Source organism: Argentina silus (genome assembly GCF_951799395.1).
Source record: "Argentina silus genome assembly, chromosome: 22".
Lineage (NCBI taxonomy): Eukaryota > Metazoa > Chordata > Actinopteri > Argentiniformes > Argentinidae > Argentina > Argentina silus.
Genome location: NC_139676.1, coordinates 8689650 through 8714879, shown reverse-complemented (window position 1 = coordinate 8714879; position 25230 = coordinate 8689650). Strand labels below are relative to the sequence as shown.

Below are 25230 nucleotides of genomic sequence, written 5' to 3'. Positions count from 1 at the left end.
AATGAGATCCGTGGCAATGAAACGGCTTTATGGCCACACTTGCAGACGTACTACAGTAGGCAGGGGCCACTACCGGCATGCAGGCACATCAGATGAATTTTTAGCAAATTTAGAAATATGCTGTTTGCAGCAAAGACACTAGGGTTCATGGTAGATATTTTATTGCATGAAATATCCAGTCTAACCAGGTATAATATCTAAAGAGATGGGGTCAAATGGGTTGTTCATGGTATCTGATGGGGATCGCTTTGACAAACATTTTTTTTCCCATCCTAGAAAATGACCCTGTATTGGGGAAATCAGATGGCTAAGAAATTCATTTGATTAGATGTTGATGAGAGTAGGGATACATGTAATCACACCACTTGATTCAGCAGCAGAGATAAATGTATGTTTTGCCCTCTACAAGAACATTGTATGTGGTTTTAAACCACCTCAGCACAATATACTGTAGTTTTACACAATCATTACTGAAGCTACAGTAAATGGAAGTGCAAGGGACTATGCCTGCTGGAAAGCACACTCTCAAAACGGCACACTTAAACATCATGACAAGGCTATGGTGATGCTGAGGGAACCTTTTAGTAAAGATGATGACAGAAACACCAAGGTGAATATAAATACATGCATGAGGAGCAAAAATGGCAACCCCCCCCCCAAACACGCAAATGCAACCGCTCTCTATTGTATCTCAAAGAAGTGATGTAATGATGCCATTACAATGTCAGAAAGAAGTGAAAGAGATGCTTCAGAAAAACAACCTCTCGAACCCCCTCTTGAACATCAGTCTCCTCTTTCTTATTCCAGTCATTCACTAATTGGTCCTTGCATTTTATTTTAGGTTATAAATGATGTAAGAGTTGGAAGAGGAGTTTTCATACCAGGGAGCTGAAAAACCGTGTCTCATTAATACGACCTCCATCACCAAATAACGAGGAATCATTCAGAGCAAAAGAAAAGCCCCAAGAAGGTCAAACAGCTCAAGATGTAGGATTACACACGCAATCTACAGAACGTTGCCAGTAATATCATTAATACACATAATTAGACTGAATAATCAGACTATCTAGTTAATTGGTCTTAATTTATTTCATTATTTTCTTTTCACAGAAAGTGGCAGATTTTAGCTGGGCGGCACACATGTCTGTGTGTCAAAACTGGATGACATTGACAAGTATACTAATGGTGTGTGTGTGTGCGTGTGCGTGTGCGTGTGCGTGTGCCTGCGCGTGCGTGTGTGTGTGTGTACTTACAAATCTGTGACTTAGTGGAGTTGTATCATTAGCGTTGGTGTGTCATTTGAGTTACTTAATGTTTTTTTTTAATGTCTTAATGCTTCTTGTAATACTGCTAAATCATTCTCTGTCCATCACTCATAAATTAAAAAAAAGTGTAATTGAAAGCATCTCACTGTCAGTTCCTCACATTGCTATGGATGTCCCCATAAGGAAAAACCCTCACTTAATTAACGCATTACCATATACCAGATCAGTAAGTGCCGAATTCATTTAGAGACGTACAGGGTTATTAAATGATCATTTATTTTTCCATTAATGTTCAATGTTAGGGATATATTAACAGTGTATTATTACAAGGCAGTATATCATGGAGTAAAACAGTAAAACATTGTCTTCGGGTGGAATCCTAACTCGAGATCCGCGTACGGAACCCAGACATTTGCGTAAATCTTCCATTCATGTCGATCGGAAATTTGTGTGATGATTTGACTTACAGTACGCACTCGGACCTCGAGTTTCCACTCTTAGTTTTATCTAATGGAAAGAAACGGCTGTAGTCCTCAAAGCCTCACCCATGTCCGCTTATTATCCAGCTTCTGTTATTAGTGATTCACTAGTTGCTTCTATGCTTCTAAAGGATGATTAACTTTCATGTTTTTTCATGTTTCATATTTCTTCTCGCAAATCCAGGTAGAATATGGTACTCACAGGACATCTTTGTCTTCCTGCTAATGCTGCACCTTGGTATAGATTTTCTCTTCTTCTGTTGGTTTAGTCATTGTTAGTTTATGCGAAGATATGATCTTGCTTATTTGTTTGTTTACTCTCTGAGGCATATTGCTGGTTTGGCAAACAATAACAGTTCAGGGGGAGGGTGTAGCATTTTCAATGTTCTCCAATTATTTTCTCCATCTCTCTGCTGACTGAAAAGGATGTTGAATATGTTTACTTAACTATTTTACCCTTTTAAGTCTTTGACTGCACACAATAGTGAAGCGTGGGTTGACTCATAACCCACAGTCCCCGCGGTTATATCCGTGGGGCGGGCGGGTGTAGGGTCATACAATACGGTGTCGGTGAAGGACGGGTGGGTGGCGGGGAGGCTGATTAAAGAGAAGAAAATAATTCCAAAAAATCCATGAATGTATAATTATTGTGCAATTCATATCTATAGGCTACGTTGAGGTTTTTCTTTAATTATGTACTATCTAGCATCAGAGTGTAAGCCTAAGCTTTAGGGCCTATCTGCACACGTGCCAAATACACGCCAGTCGCCAAATGTTTTGGGAACTTTGGCAGAAAAAGTTAATGTTGCTCCACTGAGGCAAAAAGGACAATGTCAGAGTTTAATTCAATAAGAGAAAAGCTGCTAAATATATTTGCGGGTTAGGGTCGGATACGGGCCTCAGATTTTCACTCTAGCAAATTTCGACAGGCGCTTGCGGCAGGTTATTAGCAATTGCAGCTGACCTGCACATTAATAGCCCATAACATAAATACACTTATACACTATAGATACATAAAATATAAAATTACACAAAATACACAAAATGTACACCAAGGGGACATTTGGAAAACGACTACACTATACAACAACAACAACAACAAATTTGGTCATTGCATAACACAAACCCATAACCAAACCGAACAGTCCTCATTCGAAGAACAATCCAAACACAAGCGTTTTCATGCCATTTGGCCTCTCACTTGTAGCCACCCTACAAGCTAGTGTTAAGACCGTGAGATCCTTATAGCAATCATAGCATGGCATGCTGATGGGCCCTGACGTCTGCTTGCTCCAGTTAGCTCTTGCCTCCAGCTCGCCACGGAAATCTGTCTCCACTGTCTATTTCTGAACATCAATATTAAAAAAAAGGAGTTCTCCCTGCCATCGAAACCCAGTACAAATAGATGGAAATTATTTGACTGAAGATGGGGAAGAATAAGAGGAAGTCTTGGTAGACATAGAGTTTGAATGTGTGTACAGTAGGCGTGACAGGCCATATGGGACAAAGTCGCTGTTGGCGTGAGTCCTGCGGAGTGAGAGCTGTGGTCGAGTTTTATGGACATTTCCCTCCTCTTCTAAATCATATGCGTTGAATAGTCCTTGTAGAGGTTATGACACATCTCAAATGTCTTCAACAGTATGTTTTAACACCATTCTTGAAATAATACATCTAATGATGGATATTAAATAAAAGTTGACATTGTTAACACACTCGAAAAAAACAATCTTCTTGTCTTTACTTAGCCATCAGACATTTCCCACTTCTTGCCTTCTCAAAAGCAAGTGCTAGTTTGTTGTTGGGTCTGGCTGGCGGGTAACAATTACATTCTCCACACCGGAGGCTATACATCAGCTCCTTATTAATTACACTGGGTAAATATGTGGACAGTGAAAGTGATGAGGTAACTTAATTCTAAGTGCCGATAAGGCAGTATTGGAAAGGCCTGGAAATGAATTGCAATGTGGGATCAGGCCTGTCCCTTCACCTCAGGTGTTCACACATCCCTCGCTAATAACAATATCCCCAGGATACACAAATGTAATTACATTTGACTGAACACCACAAAGGTAACACACAATAAAGCTCCCCTTTCTCACATTTTACCATGTTACCATGAAACGCATTTCAAATGCCATTTCCTCGATATGTGCTCTGGATTTTCTCTGGATTTTCAGAGCCCCACAAATCGATTTACTCTCTCTCACATTTGACAAATTAGCTGGTGACCTTTCACAGTTAGCATAGATTTGGCTGAAGATTTAATCCGATAACTGACTCAGGAGAGCGAGAAGTTTTATTGCACAAAGTCAGTGTCAAAGCTGTCAACTCAAAAGGGATGGTGTCTTGTGTAAGTCATTTTAGGGTCACCCTTTACATTACGTTGCCTGAAACCTATGTACATGTACATGTACATTGTGGTAACATACAGTAGGCAGGTGCTGTGTAATTACAGTGTAGGTGTACACAGTTACATAGTCCTACCTACAACTTTGATACCTGTATTTGGGTAATATTATGCTACATTATAATAAATGATCTCTCCAGCTATGAAATTGAAATATTGAAATGTAGTGTTATGTAGCCCATCCTGACAACCAGTAGCAAATGCAAAGGCTTGTTTTAGCCCTGCCTTTCAAACACTGCTTTTCTCCCCTACATTGTAAGAACGTGTGGAGTAACTGCAACAAAGAGGTCAGCTTCCCTTGGTTTTCATTGATCTTACGTGAGTCTTCGTCGATAAGCCAATAGATAAAAACTTAAAGCCAGTTATGCGTCTGTCAATTGTTAATTCCTCTTTCCATAATCTCCCACCTCTCCCCGAGGACCCATTCTCTCTGCCTGTTTTAGCTGACCAAGGGGAATCCTGTTTCTTTTCCAATGTTTTCTCGGTCTGTAGAGGTGAACAGATCTTGTGCTCAGCGTGGTATGAAGTCACAGTAAGCAATAAATAGGCAAGCGGATGAGGGAGTGGAGGTTTATGGTTTACCAATAACCTCAGGGTTTATGGCTTTCAATTGTCTCGTTGTGGAGCCTTGTATACAGTAACCTCCTCCACTCCACGGGTAGACTCAACAGCTCTGCCTCCCCTATTAATTTATGCATTAACTTGGAGGGAATCCAGTCTCAAAATTTCCAATGGCGTCCATTCATCAGTGCCAGCCCAAATAATTCTGAGGTAAGTAATTGGATGGTGTTAGGAACGGCATTAAAAACAGTAAAGGGGCTGGCGGAAAGGGGGTCAACTATCAATCACTCGCGTTTCCAAACCAACAGGGCCTTGCCCATACAACAACAACTCATTTTCCTAGAGCTTTTTAATGGGAGGTTTGTTTCTAGATGGACTTGCCCAGCTGTATCCCTGTAGTGTGAACAAACACGCTATCATAGTAACCCTCTACATGAAATACTGGGACATGTGTACCAGGGTCAGCTTTAAAGGTGTTGCCGCAATTATTATCTTAGAGTACCACAACAGGAGGGAAAAATGCCCATATGATATCCTATAATCACAGAGGCAGGAGAAGGCTATAAATTGTGTCTTATTGCGGTTACAGTTAAGGTGAGCTGTTGAAGCTGCGTGGGGAAGCCATGGGAGATAAACATCATGTTTAGTCATGTCCCCTACATTAAACTGCAGGTAATGACACCTTTAAGATCGATGATTCTGATTGCACCCTCCTGTAAATGGATTCCATGGGAAGAAGCCAATGAGCCTCTACAGTACCTTCCACCAATGACACTTTGAGATGGACGTCATTGACTGGCCTCTGCTTCTGCCTCTACCCCCTGTAGAGTCGGTTCGTCTGTGCCCATTCATTATTTTGGCTTTATTGCCCCTAATATGGTGGCATCCTTTCTGTCCACGCCTTGTATGTCCTTTATGTGTGCCCCAGCCAAGGCTGGCACAATAGTCTGGCCTTGAACGACTTCCTGTGTGGGCTGGGGTGAAATTTTGGTCACATGCTGCGATTGATCAGACGCCAATGTGAACCCGACTGTGACGAAACCGAGAGTTCTGTCTTTATGACTTTCTACTCTCTCTCTGTCTCTCTCTCTCGTTCTCTCTTGGGTTGTTTTCTATCAAAGATACAATTGATTCTTTTTCTTTGAATAATGCCATATCTCTGAGTTATTTCAATGCACTGGTGATGACATTCAGGTCCAGGTCCAGCTCCAGTCTAGTAGTGTTTTGTGTGCAGCACATGTAGCCTAATTCTATTACAGAGTCCAAGCTCTGCAACAATTGCTGCTGTATTGATACAGCTGTCTCTGTACATGCAGAAAAGGCTGGTTTCAGGCCCCAGGGGATTTGTTTCATCATCTCATTACAGTGACGTTGAGACAAGGTTAAGACCTGTGTTGATTGCAATTCCCATTCTCATGTAATGGCTTCTCTTTAACCACCGCGTCAAACCTCACTTGAGAACGTGTTTCATATTATCATCTCTCAACACAATACCCCTCACTTTATTTCCTTCTTCTTCCCTTCTTTTTTGTCCCTGACTTGTATTCAGCACAAATTAAGGACATGAATTAAGCTGGCGTCTGCGGGGGCACTCCAAGCCACACTTGATACACAACAAGGCTGGATAGCAACAACGAGGGGTCAATGTCACCTCCCCTTTAGTGTTATGTTGGAGGTGATTGTGGTACGGCGTTGCCGGCGATGATTCCGGGAGAAATGGTGGTGGTTTAGACTTGCCTAATCACCTTTAATCACATGCAAATGATGGTGAATCTGTAGCCTTTGATTCACACTAATGGGAACAAAGGCAGAGATTGTGGAGAGATAAGAGCCTGTTAGTTACCACCATCAGATCGCTCTCTCGGGCAAAGCCAAGGGGGATATTTTTAATCTTGTCTCGCCTTGGGCTACAACCATCCAACACCAAAGCCCCAAAACTGGGGAAAATTAAACAAAGTCAATGAGGCAGCATTATTCCCTTTCAAAAGAAGGACAAATTATTGTTTGCCACTACTAAAGTGTCTTGATTACAGATACGGCTTTGTAAATTCCTTTATAGTCTTATTATCCCCTTAGAGATCGGATGGTACTTCTGACGATGTTAATTTGAATAATTGATATGCCATGGCAATATTATTTTAGTTCTATCTATCATGCTCCATCTGTCTAGGACTGTAGTGGCTGTTATCTCATGTAATCACATGTTGTTAGTGTAGCATTTGGTAGAAGCTATCAGCAAGATTCTCTTGGGGTTCTGGAGTCTCTTAGTACTTTGATGGGTTCCATTTTGGATTTCAGCCTTGTTCTTCTCCCCATGGACATAGATTCTCATCCAAAGCCATTAAAACCTTGGGGAACGCTTTATAATAAATGTTTAGTAACAAAGCATTTATTAACTGTTTGTAAATGACAATCATAACTCTAACAAATCATTAATAAATCAGTTAAAATAGTGTTTATAAATACATACAGTACATTACTATTTGTAGATTACTTACTGATATTTCCTAATGATTAAATTGTTTACGAACAGTTTACAAATGCTTTATTACTGAACATAATTAAAAGTGTTAGAAAAACGGGTACTGTATGTCTTGACTTCTGAAGTATTTCACTCCTCTCAAAAACTGCAGTGCCTGAAACTTGATTGTCTATTCAGTGACATTTAAATCCAAGGTATGATGCACTTATAGCAGTGTATTGAAAATATATTCCAGAGGAATATGAGAATAGATGCGTCAGATTAATATTCATATATTCAGTTTATTTGTCAAACGATCGCGAGTGAGCTACCACATCTCTCTCATGCAGTGCCGAGTGATTTACTATATTTAACTGGCAGATAACCTACTTTGGGAGTGAAACTCAATTGTTGTTGCTCAGCTTTCTCATTCAGAGCAGGCACCTTTACCTACTTGGGATAATGTGTGTCCCGTTATCAGTCTAGAGAGAGTGTCCATGAATTCAATTTCAATAATTGTGTCAAGTGTTATCTCCCCCTTATGGCAAAGTACTAAACAGTGATTTATTACCCGAATAAACATTGTTTTCGGGCACATAATTCATTTAAAGTTCTCTGTTTGAAAACACACACACACAGTCGCGCGCACCATGAGCACGTGCTCACACACACACACACACACACACACACACACACACACACACACACACACACACACACACACACATACACACACACAAACACAAACATACAGAGAGAAAGAGAGTGACAGAGACAGAGAAGAATGTAAACACTCTCACACATAATGCAGAGTCCATGACAGTAAAGTACTATACTAATAGTATACTGCTGAATACAGTTGTTCAGTTGAAAGTAAATCAGGCACCTCAGTAGCACTGTTGTCTCATGCTGAGAAGAAAAGGATATCCTTCCATTAGTCATGCCATTAGCATTGTATGTGGCATGATCAAACCACACCGTAGACTTCTTCATGGACTTCTGATTCCCATCTCATCATGGAGTCTGATCTAACACCGAAATGGCTTAGCTTCTAAGCGTTGTAGATAAGTACAAAAACACAGACAACCGTGTGATTAGCATACAATATCCACCCACATTACACACTGTGCATACTGCATGACAGATATTGACAGAAATCCTGTCTATGTGTCAACAAATTGGATCAGAGCCCTAAATCCTAGAGGTTTTACTTATAAGTGTTTCTGGCCAGGGGCTGTAAAAGTCAACAGACTTAACCTCCCCGCAGCCTAGAATTAATATCTCAGATTATACAGATATCCCTATAGCGAGTTTGTTTGCAAATCCACTCAATGAGGGCCACAAACAGGAATAGCAGTTATTCTGTAAGTACCATGTACTGTAACAATATGTAACATTGTTGTTGCACATGCCTATAGGTACTTTCACTTTTAGGCCACTGTTTTAGGCCATTGGATGTACAGTGAAGTGAAATCCAGAGGGCCAATTATGTTCCCAAAAATATTTCGCCCCGAACCCACAAAGCATTATTCTACATGTGTTGTATTATATCAACACTTCCTGGGCCACAAATTGCAAATGACAAGTTTTCATCAGTTTTGATCGTGACAGATTTTCAGATGTGTTACAATATATTCTGACAAGTGCTTGCAATTTCAGGTTGGATACATTTCACTTTCATATCAATAAAAGGCATGGACTGTGAATACTCCAAAGGAGGAAATGACAACAGCTAATCCACAGAGAGAAGGATTCTTGCCTAGATGATCCCCCTAGAGAATGACAGAACTATGCTCCGGAACACCTAGGAGATTGAAGTTGTTTACATATTATATATGTATATATTTGGTTAACTTTCTTTTTTGCTTTCTGAATATCATTGATAGAATGCATACGCTACTGTAGAGTATGTCTACACCAGTGGAGGCTGGTGGAGGTAGAAATCGGAGGACGGGCTTGTTGTAATGCATGGAACGTTATGAGGAGTTCCTCATTCCATACCATGCATTCCTCTGATTTCTACCTCCACCAGCCTCCACTATATTCTTGTGTTTGTTCTTCAGGTTATTGTAGTGCACACTATAAGCTTTAAAAAATAAATAAATAAATGAAAACAATTCACATCATTACAATTTAGAGAGGGAAAAAAACAGGATGTGAGAAAAACAAATATTTTCTATTGCCCTCAAGAACATGAGCGTAACATGTCTTGTTTCAGAGCTTCTGTGCTAGCAACCCTGGATTTTTATGTGTTTACAGTTCCGCCTCCTCAAGCCGTAGGAGAGAGTAATTGTTATTTGTATATGCGTGTTTGGGGATTTCGATCCATGATGATATTTTTTTTACTCCAACCAAGGACAGTCATCAGAAGGAAATGGAACAGTTTGCTGGAAACAAAGGCACTCAGCGTTGGAAAAAAAAAAAGAGAAACCATAAGCACTTAAAGCTTTGTAGAAGCACAGCTGTTATTGATCCCTATCCTAAGCAGAGGCCCCTCTTTGCATTTCTAATATCACAAAAACGGTACCAGAGAGATAACATTTGTTGAACCTCCGTGACACACTTAAAAGTTTTACTCTATTTGAAAGGCGGCACTTATCTTATCACAAACCTGAACCATACCCCTTAAACAGTTCCAGAGGCGAATGACAACATTTAAAATGGAAATTGGGGGTTTTCAACATTATGTACAAACCATGAGAGGCAGCTCTTCCCCCCCATAAACACACACACCCCACCCCATAAACACATCACAAGTTAATGAAAGTCAAACAGTAATTAATTAGTTTTCCCTCTAGTCAAACTTTTCCCCCTATCGTTACAAACAAGTTTCTCACAACATTTTAACAGAAACTGCGTGGGTTTTCAACATTGTGTGCAACCTGTGAGAGGCAGCGGCCACCAACCCCCCCCCCCCCCCGCCTCCCCCCCATAAACACATCCCAAGTTAATGAGTCAAAAAGTCAAAATGTCGTTCATGTTCTCTCCAGTCAACGTCTTTCTCCTATCGTTAGTTTATAGTTAGAAGTTTCTCTCTAGAAAGCCTGTCGTCTGTGCCCTCGGGAGGAATGGGAGGCGAGGTAATATTTACAGTAGGAGAAACCCACAGGCCTAATTGGCACGTTTGGCAATGGAGCATATGCACTTTCCAGTGGGAGACCATCTGACACGGGCCTCTCGCTGATGGCCACCCACATTAGCCTCCATATGGGGCAGACAGAAGGGCCCGTATGTACACTGTCCTTCAGCTAATGAAGCCAGCCACCGTGTGTTTACCGCCGCTCCGCCTTTTAGAGGACTTTATCCCAGGTTTAGAGCCAGCCAGGTTCGCCACTCACCTCACCTGCAGTGCTGTACACAGGCACACAGGTACACACACGCACACAGGTGCACGCATTCACGCACGCACCCCCCCCACACACACACGCATACAGAGTAATACAGAGATGTAAACATATTACTGGCCTAATAATGAAAAACAGAGTTGAGATGTGAGGGGAGAGCTAGAGAGAGAGAGAGAGAGAGAGAGAGAGAGAGAGAGAAAAGAGCAAGCAAAGCTGTGTGTGAATTCACCCTCCAGCTGGCCAGCTAAATAGACTCAGTCAGTCATTAGCATGCATAGGTCTAGTCTGGACATTTAAGGTTGTTCATTCCCAAGGCTAATTCCCTTCTCACCGGGGCACTCGCAGGAGAGATGCGAGGCGACTTCGTGAACGAGGCTTAATTCTAAAGAGTTATACGTCGTCGTCGTTGTTGTTGTATTCTTTTTTCCTTTTTTTCTTTCCTCACAACCCACGGTAGACTCAGGCGCCAGCCACAGGTCGGCCGAGGGCGTTCCCCTGCATTCTGGGCCGCAGATGTTAGCGCATACTTAATAAGCATGATCACAGGGGCCCTGCCTCGCAATGTAATTCTGCTACCCAAGGTGCATCTGTTCTCGTTGTGCTCGCAGGAACCCCATGCTGGCCGAACTGTTTCACAAAGTCACACAAGTCATATAGTGACTCTGTGCGCTGCCTCGACACATACGCCAGGATCAAAAGCAGCCAAGGCATGTGGAAACAGTTGGATATTGATAATGCACAGCATGGAGCTTGACATATGTACAAATGATATAGACGCAGGCTGTTTATTTTACTGTTTGATGATATCCTTATTTTTCTTCTGAATAAGCATACGGAGCAGTTTCCTAAAGGTTGCCTATGAAGTTTCAGATAAGGGTGTGGATCATCCATGTATTTGGAGGCTTCAGAATAAAAAAACGGGTGAAAATGACATGATGCGAAGGTCATCTGTGTGACATTGCCATGAGGATGATGGAAATAGACAAATTATCACTGGTGGATCTTCTCATCTTTTCCGTAGTACTGACTGACCTCCCAAAAACACCCCATGGCGTTTCCATGCAGCGACAACTCGTAACTCGCAAAACAACGGAAGTTTTTTGGGGGCCTGTAGGACTGGAAAAGTACACTGACAAAACTTCAGGGTTCTCTATGAAGATATTCCTCCTCCGCCACAGAAGTGCAATGAATTTCAAATAGCACTCTATTCATAAAGTAAATAGATTGTGAGTTTGCCGTGCTTCTGTAGTTCTTTTTTTTGCTTTGGGCGGAATGTGATTTTCTCTGTCTTCGTTTTTCCCCGAGGATTCGGGTTGACCCAATTTCCCGGGTCCCACGCACCTTAAGGGTGTAACTGTATAAGGAGTAGTTACTGTGCCTGTGTTTAGATTGAATCTGATATGAATTAGTAATAAGCTTGAAATAATTAGAGATCCACGCGCTGGGAGTTTGATGTATCTTTTAGCACCTTTCACTTCACTGTCAAGCTGTGTGGTTTCAAATCCCTGCACAATCTTGTGAGAAGCCCCGATTCTTCATTTTGTATTCTCTGTCAGGTAGGGAGGGAATTCTCTAACACACTGACTGTGCCTGTCATGTGTGGGTACAGTACATGCCCAAACATGGATAGCTTCCCCGTTCCGCTTACTTTTCCCTCCCTAACTCCTGAAAGATTGTGATTGTAACTCAAAACATAATTCATGCCTATAATTCATTCATGTTATTTAAAGTACAGGCTTAAGTGGACATAAAGGAAAGAGACAACTGAAAATGATTCAGTTATCCCATATGTCAGAAGAGCCAACATGTGGTCGTGGTGGGTCTGTGTCTTATTCTTCTCAACAACTGCAATTATTCCCATGGATTCCATACCATCATATCAATCAATCAATCAATTTATCAATCAATCAATCACATTTATTTGTATAGTGCTTTTTACATAGACAAATGTCTCAAAGTGCTTCACAATAACAACACTACTAAATATTATAAACAACAAATACAATACAAACAATGTGAACTAACACCGAATGATAGACCTCCAAAAAGCAACCCAAGCTAAAATATATATCAAGCAGATATACAATTTCCTTGAATGGCGATGTTCCTTGGGTGGATGATTATTAGAAATGCAATCACATGAATCCAAATGTGAGTATTTGTATATTCATGACGGGTCTCTCTCTTGCAGGTGATTCTCATGCTGACCAAGTTGCTTGACTTCAACCTGAACAGCGTTACTGAAAGCTCACTGTGGAGGTAAGCCTCTTAAAAAAAAGTCTGATGTCTGAAGTCAATATCTTATTTCAGGGTGCAAAAAAGATTGCGGAATTTAGATTGCTGGCATTCAAACATGGTATTAATAGTTTTTAAGGTCAATCAATACAAATTAAAGAAAAACAAACATCGATAGAAACCTTAAAGTGGACATACTGTACACTCACTTGACAAATCAAGGCTTATGTCCTTTGATCGATAATCCTTTGACATGTTTTAGAGGAACACTCTGTCACTCTGTACTCGTTCCTCTGTTCCTCTGTACTTCACTGGAAGTGAACGCAGCTCTCCAGTGATGTCCAAATAAACCGACTTACCTCGACTGGTCTTGAAAGCATCTGAGCATCTAACTCCAGTACCATCTAACTCCAGTACCATATCACTCCAGATTCAAGACACTCTTCTACAGCACATTTCTATTCTATTTCGATAGTCTACAGTATCTATATATATATACATACAGTTTGCTGGCACTCTGAAGGATATATATTTGTATATATATATATATATATATATATATATATATATATATATATATAACATTTATTTGAAATGATCACGAAAGGTGAAACGTTGGTGATAATTTGTCCAGTATCTCTGGGCTGAATTCTCCAAATAAAGTGAGACTATTATAGTTTCCATTCCTTGGATTCCGTCATTTGTACAACTCCTACCCTAATCCTCCCATGGCCTTTAGTGAAAAGAGAGAAAATGTAATGCACTTCCATTCGTTCCACATCACGATCATTCAAGCAGATTGAATGGAATTTGGGCATTTAAGAGACTTTCAAAACAGTAGGCAAGCAGACGGCTGTAAAATAGCAGCAGTGCACCCCTCATAACAGGAAGAGGATATGACCTCAGGACGACCATCAGAGGAAATCAGCGCAATGTCCCTATGCAGGCCTGTGGGTCAGCCCAAAGCATTCTCCAAACCACAAACCATTGCTGCTAAATGTACCATTATATTACCGGCTCCACTTAAGCTGGAGACTCACCCATTGTGTGTCTTAAGTCGGGTAGCCTCGACATTAATGGTCTAGATACCACATTACCCCCTTAATGGAGCGTCTAACATTGACTGTTCGCTCACGTTATTATACATATGATACTCTGAGAAAAACAGAACTTTGCTCTCTGAGGACGGTAATGTGTGGACGATTAAGGGTGTGTGTGGAAAGGAGAAGAAAAGGAAGAGAGGCAGAGGGATAGGGAAAGGGAGGAATGGAGAGAGGAAAATAGAGAGAATCCAGAATGGAGAGAGAGAGAGAGAATGCTTTGCGTCAGTTTGCTGGCACGCTGAAGGAGAGTTTAAGAATGGAAGGCTGCCATCAAACCTGAGGTGTGTGGAGGGGCGGGGGGGTGGGGTGGGGTGGGGCAGGATAAATACTATCGAAGTGCGCTGAGGCTTTCATAAATTCATTTTGAATACTCAGCAAAGCTGCCATCCATTGGGCGTCTCAAGCTGTTTATTGTTTACGTTTGCACCTTGCTAATGCGATTAGCGACCTCACGCTAACCTTCGTCTCGAGACGAGATTCCCCCACACCCCCACCCCATCCCTAGTTGATTAATCAATCTCCACTAGGGAACATGGCTTCAGTATCTGTCGTAGTTCAGTAGATATATTGAAAATTCTAATTAGGTGTCTAGAGGTACAGTTTGTCTCTCTCCCAAAGTAGTGTCCTTCATGAGAACCTTACAAGGGCATTGTCAAATTCACGAAGCTGAAACCGAGGTCTCGAAATTGAATTGAATGGGTTGGGTAGAGCTTTGGAATAGCTCAATCACCCCCAACATCCATCCATGATCCGTTTCACAGTGAACCCAGATCTCCTTGATGAGTCTTGTACTATTCCTATGGCCTTGTGTAATGTTTCATTAACTTTCACCATGTTCAATCCAACACCTGAACAGTCTGGAGTATTCCCTGACTGGAGCCAGAGGGCACATGAATGGAATCACAACAGAGAGATGGGGTTGGGTACCATTTAACGCCCCTCCCCCCTCCCTCCCTCCCCCCTCCCACCCCCAACCCACCCCCAACCCCCACAAACCAGCACCTGCCCACAAGCAAAGGGTCATCAATGCTTAAATGATGAAGGATACAGGCGGTTTTCTCTCAGAATCGTCCTTGAGCCACCATCATTTTCCTTTTACTGTAACTTTCATTTTTTTTTCGAGAGATGTAGGAGGGCAGGCAGTGATTTTATTGGTTCATGTTGAGAGTTGCTGTAACACTAAAGGTAAGTCATTGGGTCTTAAATCAGGCAGCTCCATGATAAGGGCCTATGAGGAGCAGATCAATAGCGAGATGATGTCATTGTCCCATGGACCGGAGTGTCAATGGCTCGCCTTTTGATAAATGTTACAGCCATGATTAACTGCATTCACAGAGAGGTGGCGTATTTCATCACCACGGAAACCAGTCCATAATAAATCTGAAAAAGGGAAAACTGAAAAAAATAATTTGTCATCTGGCCACCAGAGGTTATGCTGTTTTTTTTCGTTTTTTTTTTCATGTGTGTTTGTTGACTTGATGGAGAGAGAAAAAATAAACTATTTAAAAATCGTTATGCTTCAATTCCAAACAGTTACTTAGAAAATCACTATTTAATAGTGAAGGACGGGATGAAAGGAGTCTAGTGATATCAGTGATTGCTTCGTTTAAAGTGGAAACAAGCATTGTGAGGTGATTTTGCAGCATTGTCTGCTTGGCTATTTGCTTCTTCTTTCATTCCTTAGTTTAACATTACATAGCTTAGAATAAGATTATAACATTAAATAATTTGAATAGCTCCTTGATTGAGCCTCACTTCTCTGAAAATAAATTGGACTTGGCAGCTCAGGTAAGTTGTTCAAACTTGGGGACATGGAATGACAGATCTCAGCTTGAACACCTATTTCACATTAGCACTTTGACCATCATTTTAAATATTTCAGCGCTCACCTCATCCACTGTTGGGCCTGATTCAACTATGTGAAGCTGATTTAACACTTTCCTGTGAACATTTAAGTTCATGTAGTCTCAAAGCAGCACTCAACATACATTTTTATCAGATACATCTAAAAAGCATCACTCGGTTTTCAGCCACAAGTCACTCAACCTCAACTGTCATGGTTGGTGGGAGTACAGATTGAAGAGTGCTGCTTTAACAATTAGTTAATATTTTTTTCTATGTATTATGTTGTGTGACTTAGTCTCTCTTTGAACTTGTACAGACTCATTTGCTCTTTTCAAAAGAAAAAGGAGGAGGGGGTTGTTGTTTTCGCAAGATCACTTCTGCTCAAAGCCGATCAAAATGTGTCATCGAGCAGCCAGCACTCCATTCAGACAGAATGGACTAATATACATTCCTCCAGACATTCAAAGGAGGTATGAGTCCAACGTGATTTGGAAGCATGGCTATGCAAGATTAGGCCCAGTCATACACCACCATTTCGAACCAGCGATGAACTTGAGGCTCGGACTGTCTTTTGGCTTGAGGTGAACAAATGTCCGATTGAGGTTGAACAAAAAGATGTGACATCAGAAAGCATTGAGTAACGTTGCCCTTGGTGATAACAAAGCAACCGTTCCAGAACAATTGCTATTGTTCCAAATGGCGACGGTTGGCATTGTGTCCCTTTTTATACAACAAATGTTTGTTTTTTTCTTCGTATAATTGGAGACATATTGTAGTTGATTGAAATATGAATAAGTATTATTGCAGGTAAGAATATATGGCTCAGGTTTACGTTCCCCAGGAGGCTGAACATCTGTCAAACTGTCAGGCGAAAGACTTTGTGTGAGCATACAACACTGTACCTGATGCCAACAAGTGTCACGATCCCCGAAAAGAAGGCAGTATTTGACAAAACAAAAAGTAGGCCAGTGCAGTGAGAGCATGTTTTGTTCACTCTGGAACTATACAGCTGATGTGAAAATGTAAATGGACAAAAACGAAACGTTAACTCTATGCAAATGTGACACATAACACATTGTCCTGTGTTTATGTACTGTATGTGCAAAGCAGTGAGGTAAAACCTTGAATCACTAAACTGTAATTATTTTGTTCCTTGTATTTGATGTGTGTTGCAGCGCTGTGTTAATCATGAGCAGAGGGACTGAGGGACCATGCCTTTTCCACGAGTAGCGGAAAATGACAGTGGAATACACCCAATATAATCAGACAAGACAATGAGAGAAAATATGTTTCAGGTTCCTTTTTTTTTTTTTAACTAATTCCAAGCAGGAATAACAGGTTGGAGAACTGTTACATATGTAATAAATTAACAATAATGGACACCATGAACTTGAACAGTAATAGCTGGTAAAAACAGAGGTTATATATATATATATATATATATATATATATATATATATATATATATAGTACCAGTCAAAAGTTTAGACACACCTTCTCATTCAATGGTTTTTCTTTATTTTTTATTATTTTCTACATTGTAGATTAATACTGAAGACATAAAAACGATGAAATGGAATATGGAATTATGTAGTAAACAAAAAAGTGTTAAACAAACTATTGCTGCTATTTTACAAACCAGAATATGTTTTAGATTTTAGATTCTTCAAAGTAGCCACCGTTTGCTTTGATGACAGCTTTGCACACTTCTGGCATTCTCTCAATCAGATTCATGAGGTGGTCACCTGGTATGGTTTTCAATTAACAGGTGTGCCTTGTCAAGAGTTAATTTGTGGAATTTCTTGCCTTCTTAATGTGTTTGAGACCATCAGTTGTGTTGTGCAGAGGTAGGGTTGGTACACAGTTCTATACAGTGAATAGCCCTATTCGGCTACTGTTCTAATCCATATTAAGGCAAGAACCACTCAACTAAGTAAAAAGAAACGACAGTCCATCATTACTTTAAGACATGAAGGTCAGTCAATCCGGAAAATTTCGAAAACTTTGAATGTATCCTCAAGTGCAGTCGCGAAAACCATCAAACGCTATGATGAAACTGGCTCTCATGAGGACCGCCCCAGGAAAGGAAGACCAAGAGTTACCTCTGCTGCAGAGGATATGTTCATTAGAGTTACCAGCCTCAAAAACCGCAAATTAACAGCACCTCAGATTAGAGCCCACATAAATGCTTCACAGAGTTCAAGTAGCAGACACATCTCAACATCAACTGTTCAGAGGAGACTGCGTGAATCAGGACTTCATGGTCGAATTGCTACAAAGAAGCCACTACTGAGGAAGAACAACAAGAAGAAGAGAATTTCTTGGGCCAAGAAACACAAGGAATGGACATTAGATCAGTGGAAATCTGTACTTTGGTCTGATGAGTCCAAATGTGAGATTTTTGGTTCCACCCGCCGTGTCTTTGTGAGACGCAGAAAAGGTGAGCGGATGGTTTCTACATGTGTGGTTCCCACCGTGAAGCATGGAGGAGGAGGTGTGATGGTTTGGGGGTGCTTTGCTGGTGACACTCTTGGTGATTTATTCAAAATTCAAGGCACACTTAACCAACATGGCTACCACAGCATTCTGCAGCGACATGCCATCCCATCTGGTTTGCGCTTAGTGGGACCATCATTTGTTTTTCAACAGGACAATGACCCCAAACACACCTCCAGGCTATGTAAGGGCTATTTGACCAAGAAGGAGAGTGATGGAGTGCTGCGTCAGATGACCTGGCCTCCACAATCACCCAACCTAAACCCAATTGAGATGGTTTGGGATGAGTTGGACCGCAGAGTGAAGGCAAAGCAGCCAACAAGTGCTCAGCACCTCTGGGAATTCCTTCAAGACTGTTGGAAAACCATTCCAGGTGACTACCTCATGAAGCTGACTGAGAGAATGCCAAGAGTGTGCAAAGCTGTCATCAAAGCAAAAGGTGGCTCCTTTGAAGAATCTAAAATATAAAACATATTCTGGTTTGTTTAACACTTTTTTGTTTACTACATAATTCCATGTGTTCCTTCACAGCGGCTGGACAACTGCAAATATGTGTGTGCAAAAGTGCAACGTGGCTCAAATCAAATATGTGCATAAGTGCAATGTGCAAGGGTCTGCAAAGAAACACAGCATATTACTTTCCAACATTGATTCACATTTTCATTACAACTACGATGAAACAGAATAACGCATGTACGTAAAGGTATAAAAATAGAAGACTAAAACACACAATTACTTTACCAGGTTAGGGTTACGGTTAGGGTTAGGCTAGTAGGTGTATACCCTTTCCCACATCAACGATAGCCCAGCTTCTCACATCTAAACAACGGGGCATTAGGGAAGGCAGGCAATCACTTCACAGTTCGTCATGAATGAGAAACAGCGGCACACGCATTCAAACATTAGGACATTGTGAAGTTCAAAATAACTAAATATTGTGTTACCAATTCGGTGCAGTGACTCAGCATGATGTACCCTGGATCACATCTATTGTCAGCACGGTGTCCACCATGGTGCAGGACCCGGATTGTGCTGTATCTATACTTGCCACAGGGCAGGACCCGGAATGGACGAGACTAGCAGTTCAGGGGGCAGTGATACAGCGCTGTGTACAGTTGTGTCGTTCTCAACAGCTTCACCACAGGGAATGCCCCGGAAGAGAGACAAGGGACCAACTCATTAGGCGTCCTTCTCTATGCCTGTTACCACCTGCCTTTATGAGAACATGAAATGAGCGGGGGAATAACTATAGATAATTGTGATTGACATACTACTACAATAGTCCCAGGTGCTAAAGACTGTATGCTTCGAATCCTCTGGGGGATTTTTTTAAAATTGCAACAAGTCATTTATCAAGTGTTCATCAAGCTCTCTGATTAACATTTCAGGTCAACTGACTACGGAACCACTTACCAGAAGCTCAATGAGAAAGTGGGGGCGAAGACAATACTGAGCTACCTCTACGTCAGCCCCAACAACAAGAGAAAGGTAATGTCCAGCTTGAAGGTCTATCTCTATGGGGGTTGTTTTCAGTCTGAAAGATATGTCTGTGTCGGCATTTTAAATGTCTCTCTGTGTGGGAGATGTTATTTGGTGCATTTTAATGTTAACTGCTACTATATAATGAGCATGTTTTTGACGCCTGTGCTGCTTTGCGCCTCTCCCTGTTTCAGTACTGCAATATCAGGGATACATTAAATAGATGCTATACACCCACCCAGAGAGTTATAGTCGCTGTGCTCAAAGTAAAATACTCCAATCGTTAATATTAATAGCCAGACCATAGTCCCTCTCTCTCTCTCTCTCTTTCTCTCTCTCACATTCGCTCCCAAAACTATGAATTATAGACTAGGCGGAAAAAGAGGGTTTAATACATTCCCAGTGTTTTAATCAAAGGTAGACAAGAGGTTCATATTTACGACATTCATTCACTGCCAAACCACCCCCCCCCCACCCATCCCCCCGCCCCCCACCTCAAATGGAGAACCATCTGACGGTTTGTTCAAACCATTAGTCACTGTTCCCTCTCTTTCAGCCCCCCCCCTTCTCCTCCTTTAACATGACTCTAATCAGGAAGGGTCATTTTCGCATAGTTAATAATCATCTAATAATGAAGATGAAATACACCACCCCACCTCTCCCTCTCCACCCTCGCCCCCCCCCCCCCCCCCCCTCCATCTCCACCACCCCTCCATGCAATGAGAAAAAAAGCCTGATGCAGGATATATCATTTAGAGACCAGGAAAGGGTTTCAGCTACAGTCGCTAACAGGAAAGGATAATGACACACAGGAATGCTTTTGGATCGAATGTGAAGGATTAGCCTACGATGTCTGGGGACTTTGGCATTCTCAGAGACATTCATGCCCACAAAAAAACTAAACAAAGAAGCAACATATGAGAAGACCTTGTATGCTCTGCCCGAACAAAACACTCAGAGCCATGAATGATTCACATGACAGTTCAGTGGGTAGCAAATCAGCACAGTGTTCACCGGAACCAACCAGAGAAACGCAGGGCTTAGAGAGGCTCAGCAGACACAGCGCGTGTAAACAACTCACTGGGCTGCTAATGTCTCCCACACACACACACACCGGTGGGAGGAGGGAGGGATGGAGGGATGGAGGGATGGAGGGTTCATCACTCTGGCTGGCTATCCGCCAGGCGAGGCTGGTGGAGGCAGAAATGGGAGGACGGGCTCATTGTGATGCATGGAATGGAATGAGGAACGGTATCAAGCAGATGCGCAACGTGTGTGTTTGATACCATTCCTCATTCCATTCCACGCATTACAATGAGCCCCGTCCTCCGATTTCTACCTCCACCAGCCTCCGTTGCGGTCAACCCCTCCGTGGCACAGCACCATATGACTGCTGCTGGTGGCAGACAAAAGCTTCTCTCTTCACACAGTTTAAGGAAATCAACCTTCTGTGGCTCCAGGCGATGGAAAGTGGAGGAGAGAGCAGCACTGGGTCACCCCATGTACAAGTTCCAGTGGATATATACCAGTGGAAAACACAGCATGGGCATCCATTTTTTTTTCTCTTTCTCTCCTGACTTCAAAAAAAGTGGTTATACAATAACTTGTGAAAGAAAATAAGGGAAGATACAATACAGTCTGATGAAATGTGAGGGTTCAGTCTATCGTGGAAAACAACAGACGATGAATATGAGTAAATATGGAGAACCCCTCAGACTGATTGCAGATCACTGTCCTTTTCGAATGGATGGCATTTATTACTAATGCTTACCGAAAGTGATTGAGCAGAGGCTAGACTCAAGTGCACAACCTCTCCAACTGCTTTCTAAAACTGCTTTCATTTTTTTTAAGTAATAGATGAATGCTTTTCCCATGAACGTATTGACTAAAACAACAGTCAGTAGACACTAATGTTTTCAGGCAAAGGTCTTATTTATTTGTGTGTGTACGTGCATGCCTGCATGACTGCGTGCGTGTGTGTGCTTTGGTGTTCCAAAACAATTACAGCCTTGTGTAGCTCAGACAGCAATAACAGGCAGGTGGGTGGAATATGAATTTGCCTCAGATGAGATCTCTCCCACTTTCGAGTTCAAAGACTTTCATTCATTGCCAAATCTTTCGCAACAAGCACACACTTAGAAGTCCAAATTAATGTTTCCTGTCCTCACACTGTCCTCAAAGTGGTAGAGACGACAAAAATGGAAAAAAAATTAACCCCAAAAAGAGAGACACAGAGTTCTTGTAAGTATGTATTTTGGTTATTTCTGGTGAATAAAAAGAGATTTAATAATAAAAAAAAAAGAGAGAGACACATTATGTCGGTTTGAGAATGAGCGATGAGGTCCTTGAGTGTTGATTATTGTTGATTTATGTACCGAGTAAAGTAGTAGGCATCAGAATTTCATTAGACTGTTTTGCACATTGGTTAAAAAGTGACTCCCACTCCCATTCCAGTCTTTGAAAATCAATCTCATACCACCACTCACTCCAACTTTTACCAAAAGATAACACTGCTTTGACCAAACAAATGGGTGTTTCCTGACCATGTGACCTGACCAGGAAAAACTCTGTTGGGCACCCGTTAGTTAAAGACTTTTTTTTTTAAAGGGCCCAACGACCGTACAGCCAGCTTTGAGCTACCAATGGAGCTGCAACGAGCATGTTGGCATAGCATATGTTGGCATAGCATATGTTGGCATAGCGTATGAGTTACCTGTTCCCCAACATTCTCCTGGCGCATGTCTCACTGAGATAAAAGCAAGCGGGCGCGGGGTGAGACAGAGAGAGAGAGAGAGAGAGAGAGAGAGAGAGAGAGAGAGAGAGAGAGAGAGAGAGAGAGAGAGAGAGAGAGAGAGAGAGAGAGAGCCCTCGCCTCTTGTCCTCCCCAGTTCTTTAAGGAGATAATGTAGACGAGATGAGTCAAAGCGAATCAGCCGTGCCCCGGCTGAAGCAGATGCATGCGGTGGTGGTAATGTGATGGAAGTGAACAACCGAACGGTGGAGGGATACAAAAAAAAAAAAGATGGAGCATCTGTCAGCCCCTAGGCATATTCTCCAAATGGCTGCCATGAGTAGGGAGGCAAGAACACAAGAGCCCACGAGAGAAGCAGAGTAGAGAGGGAAAGAGAGAGAGAGTGTGGCGAGAGAATGACAGAGGGGAGAGATAGAAAAAGATAGAGAGAGAGAGAAAGAGAGAGAGGACCCAATGATGGAATGCATCTGCAATCTCTCACAGATCTCAATCACAAATGCGTATGACGCAGAAGGCAGAAGCAGCATATCAGATTCACGACGGAAAACAAAAGTGTTTTGGTTTGTCTGTCCGTCCCCCCACATTCCATTATTAACACACATCTGTTGTATTAATGGCCTAGTCTAGCTCTGCCTCGATTCTATGCGTCAGAAAAAAAAAAGGGGAATTTTGTTCCCCCGCTAATAAGCCCAAACTTTTGTTGCGTGTCACGTCGAGCTTGATGAATATGCCATGAATATGCCATGAAACTCATGAATATGCCATGAGTCCTGCATTTGTACACAGTACACACAAGCACGATTCCATACAGTAGCTGCCAATTTATGATTGGGGGAAGAAAGCAGGCGAAGCATAAGCCCAATTACCGACAGTGTGAAAGAGAAATGTTACTGTTTATGAGGTCCGGCCGAGGCCAGGGTGAGAGAAAATGTCAGGGACTAGTCAATTAGCTCCGACTTCAAATCCTTTGGTTCGAGAGACAGTACTTGTGTTTAATAAGAGGGTTCAAACTGCCAAAGCACATTGTTTGGTAGACTGGATCAGTTGGGGGGGAAAGGAAAGGAATCATTATGTAGTCATCAGGTCTGGAGCTCTAATACGCGATGAAACAGACCAGACGAAGGAAAGGGAATGATCAAATAGTGTTAGAAAGACACTAAAATAATGATGAGGCAATCATAAAGTACACCCCTGACTGTGAATTTTAATCTGAAAAAAAAAACAAAGGACGATCCGTCAGCTCGATGTGTTTTTTCCCTGCTCGCTCACCGTGTTTCAAGAAATCTCTGCTTGTTAATGTTTCCCTCTCTCTGGGCCCCTCTTTCATATTTGGGGGGGGGGGGGGGGGGGGGGTATGAGACCTTTTGCGTGAGCATCCCCAAGTCTACCGCTGACATTTATTGCCCTCTTATGAAGACCTCACTTCTCCCATGTCAGACCTGCTCCCCGCTTGACTGCCCTTTCGCCCATGGCTTCAATTAGGCAACTCTGTCTCCCTCCCAAACGTCCTAGAAGTTCATTGCGTCCAATCCCCTCGCTGCTGATGTCAGACTAGTTGAAGAAAAGCGTAACGCTGGTCAGGGTTTTGGGGAATAATCAGCAAGCAGGTCCAGGTGGATCTTTTAGATGTGTTAAATTGTGTTATCCTCCCGATACAAAGAGAAGAGAAGATTAAATAAAATTAGGCACAATGATCGTTCTCTAAGCTCTCTAAGGGTTTTTCATGAAACATTTAATAGCCTGGTATGTGTGTGTGTGTTGGTTTGTATGTGTGTACTGTAGGTGTTGGGCTATTTTACAAAACAGAGATTTTTTTTCATTTGTTTCCCTCAGGAAAACAAAGAAAGACATTTTTTTTTCAGTAATTGGAATATAATGTGCATGATTAAGTTGACCAAAAAAAACCTGTAATAGCTTTGTTTTGATACATTTTCAGACATTATGAATATCAATACTCACTAATATATCCATCATTTAGATTCATTAAAATACACATTAATAAAGAAACTAGTTTAAGAAATAATGGGTGGAATTTATGATAATTAAGTTCTTTTAGCTCTTCTGCTGCCAAATTCTAACTTGTAAATGTGTTTTTGTTTTACTGAGAAACTCCTAAGCCTCCAATTCATCAACTTCTTCAGACTTCATCTAGTATATATATATATATATATATTTTGTTTGTTTTATGGAAACGCCATGCCACTATATAATATAACCAATATAACCATCTGAAGCAGAACAAAGTACTAAACTACCCACATATGAATTGGACACCTCAAGCTACAAACAAACAAACAATGACTCTTGTCAAATGAAGGACTTTGAAACTTGCCAATGTTTTATACCTTTCATAGTTATGTTACCATGGGTCATACAGTATGTAATGTTTACTTTAACCACTAGGTGGTAGCTGACTCATGGCTTCAACTATGCTCTTCAGACACCAGTCCAAGTAAAGAGTGACCTTTCTGTTTTGGGGGGGAGGTTCAACAGGGGAGCCTGGTGGAGGTATATATATCGAAGGACGGGCTCATTTTAATGCTTAGAATGGAATCAGTGTGTGTTTGGTACAGTTGCTCCTTCTATTCCAAGCATTACAATGAGCCTGTCCTCTGATTTACCTCCACCAGCCTCCTCTGAAGTTCACAGATTCGTCTGCGACAGTGTCACCTGTGTTTGATACAAGTCCTCATTCCATTCCATGCATTACAATGAGCACATCCTCCGATTTCCACCTCCACCAGCCTCCCCTGGTCTACACGTATCTTCTTTTTGTAGTACTATGTGTGCTTGGTTTATAAAA

General features: G+C 41.7%; 1 protein-coding gene across 1 annotated transcript in view; it reads left to right on the top strand.

Annotated features, from left to right (window-relative positions):
• sorcs1 (sortilin-related VPS10 domain containing receptor 1) overlaps positions 1–25230 on the top strand; it is a 95767-nt gene that overhangs the window by 34135 nt on the left and 36402 nt on the right. The window contains exons 2-3 of the mRNA XM_083694196.1: positions 12709–12776; positions 19585–19684. Coding sequence (XP_083550322.1) covers positions 12709–12776; positions 19585–19684 — 168 coding nt within the window. The remainder of the gene's footprint in view (positions 1–12708; positions 12777–19584; positions 19685–25230) is intronic.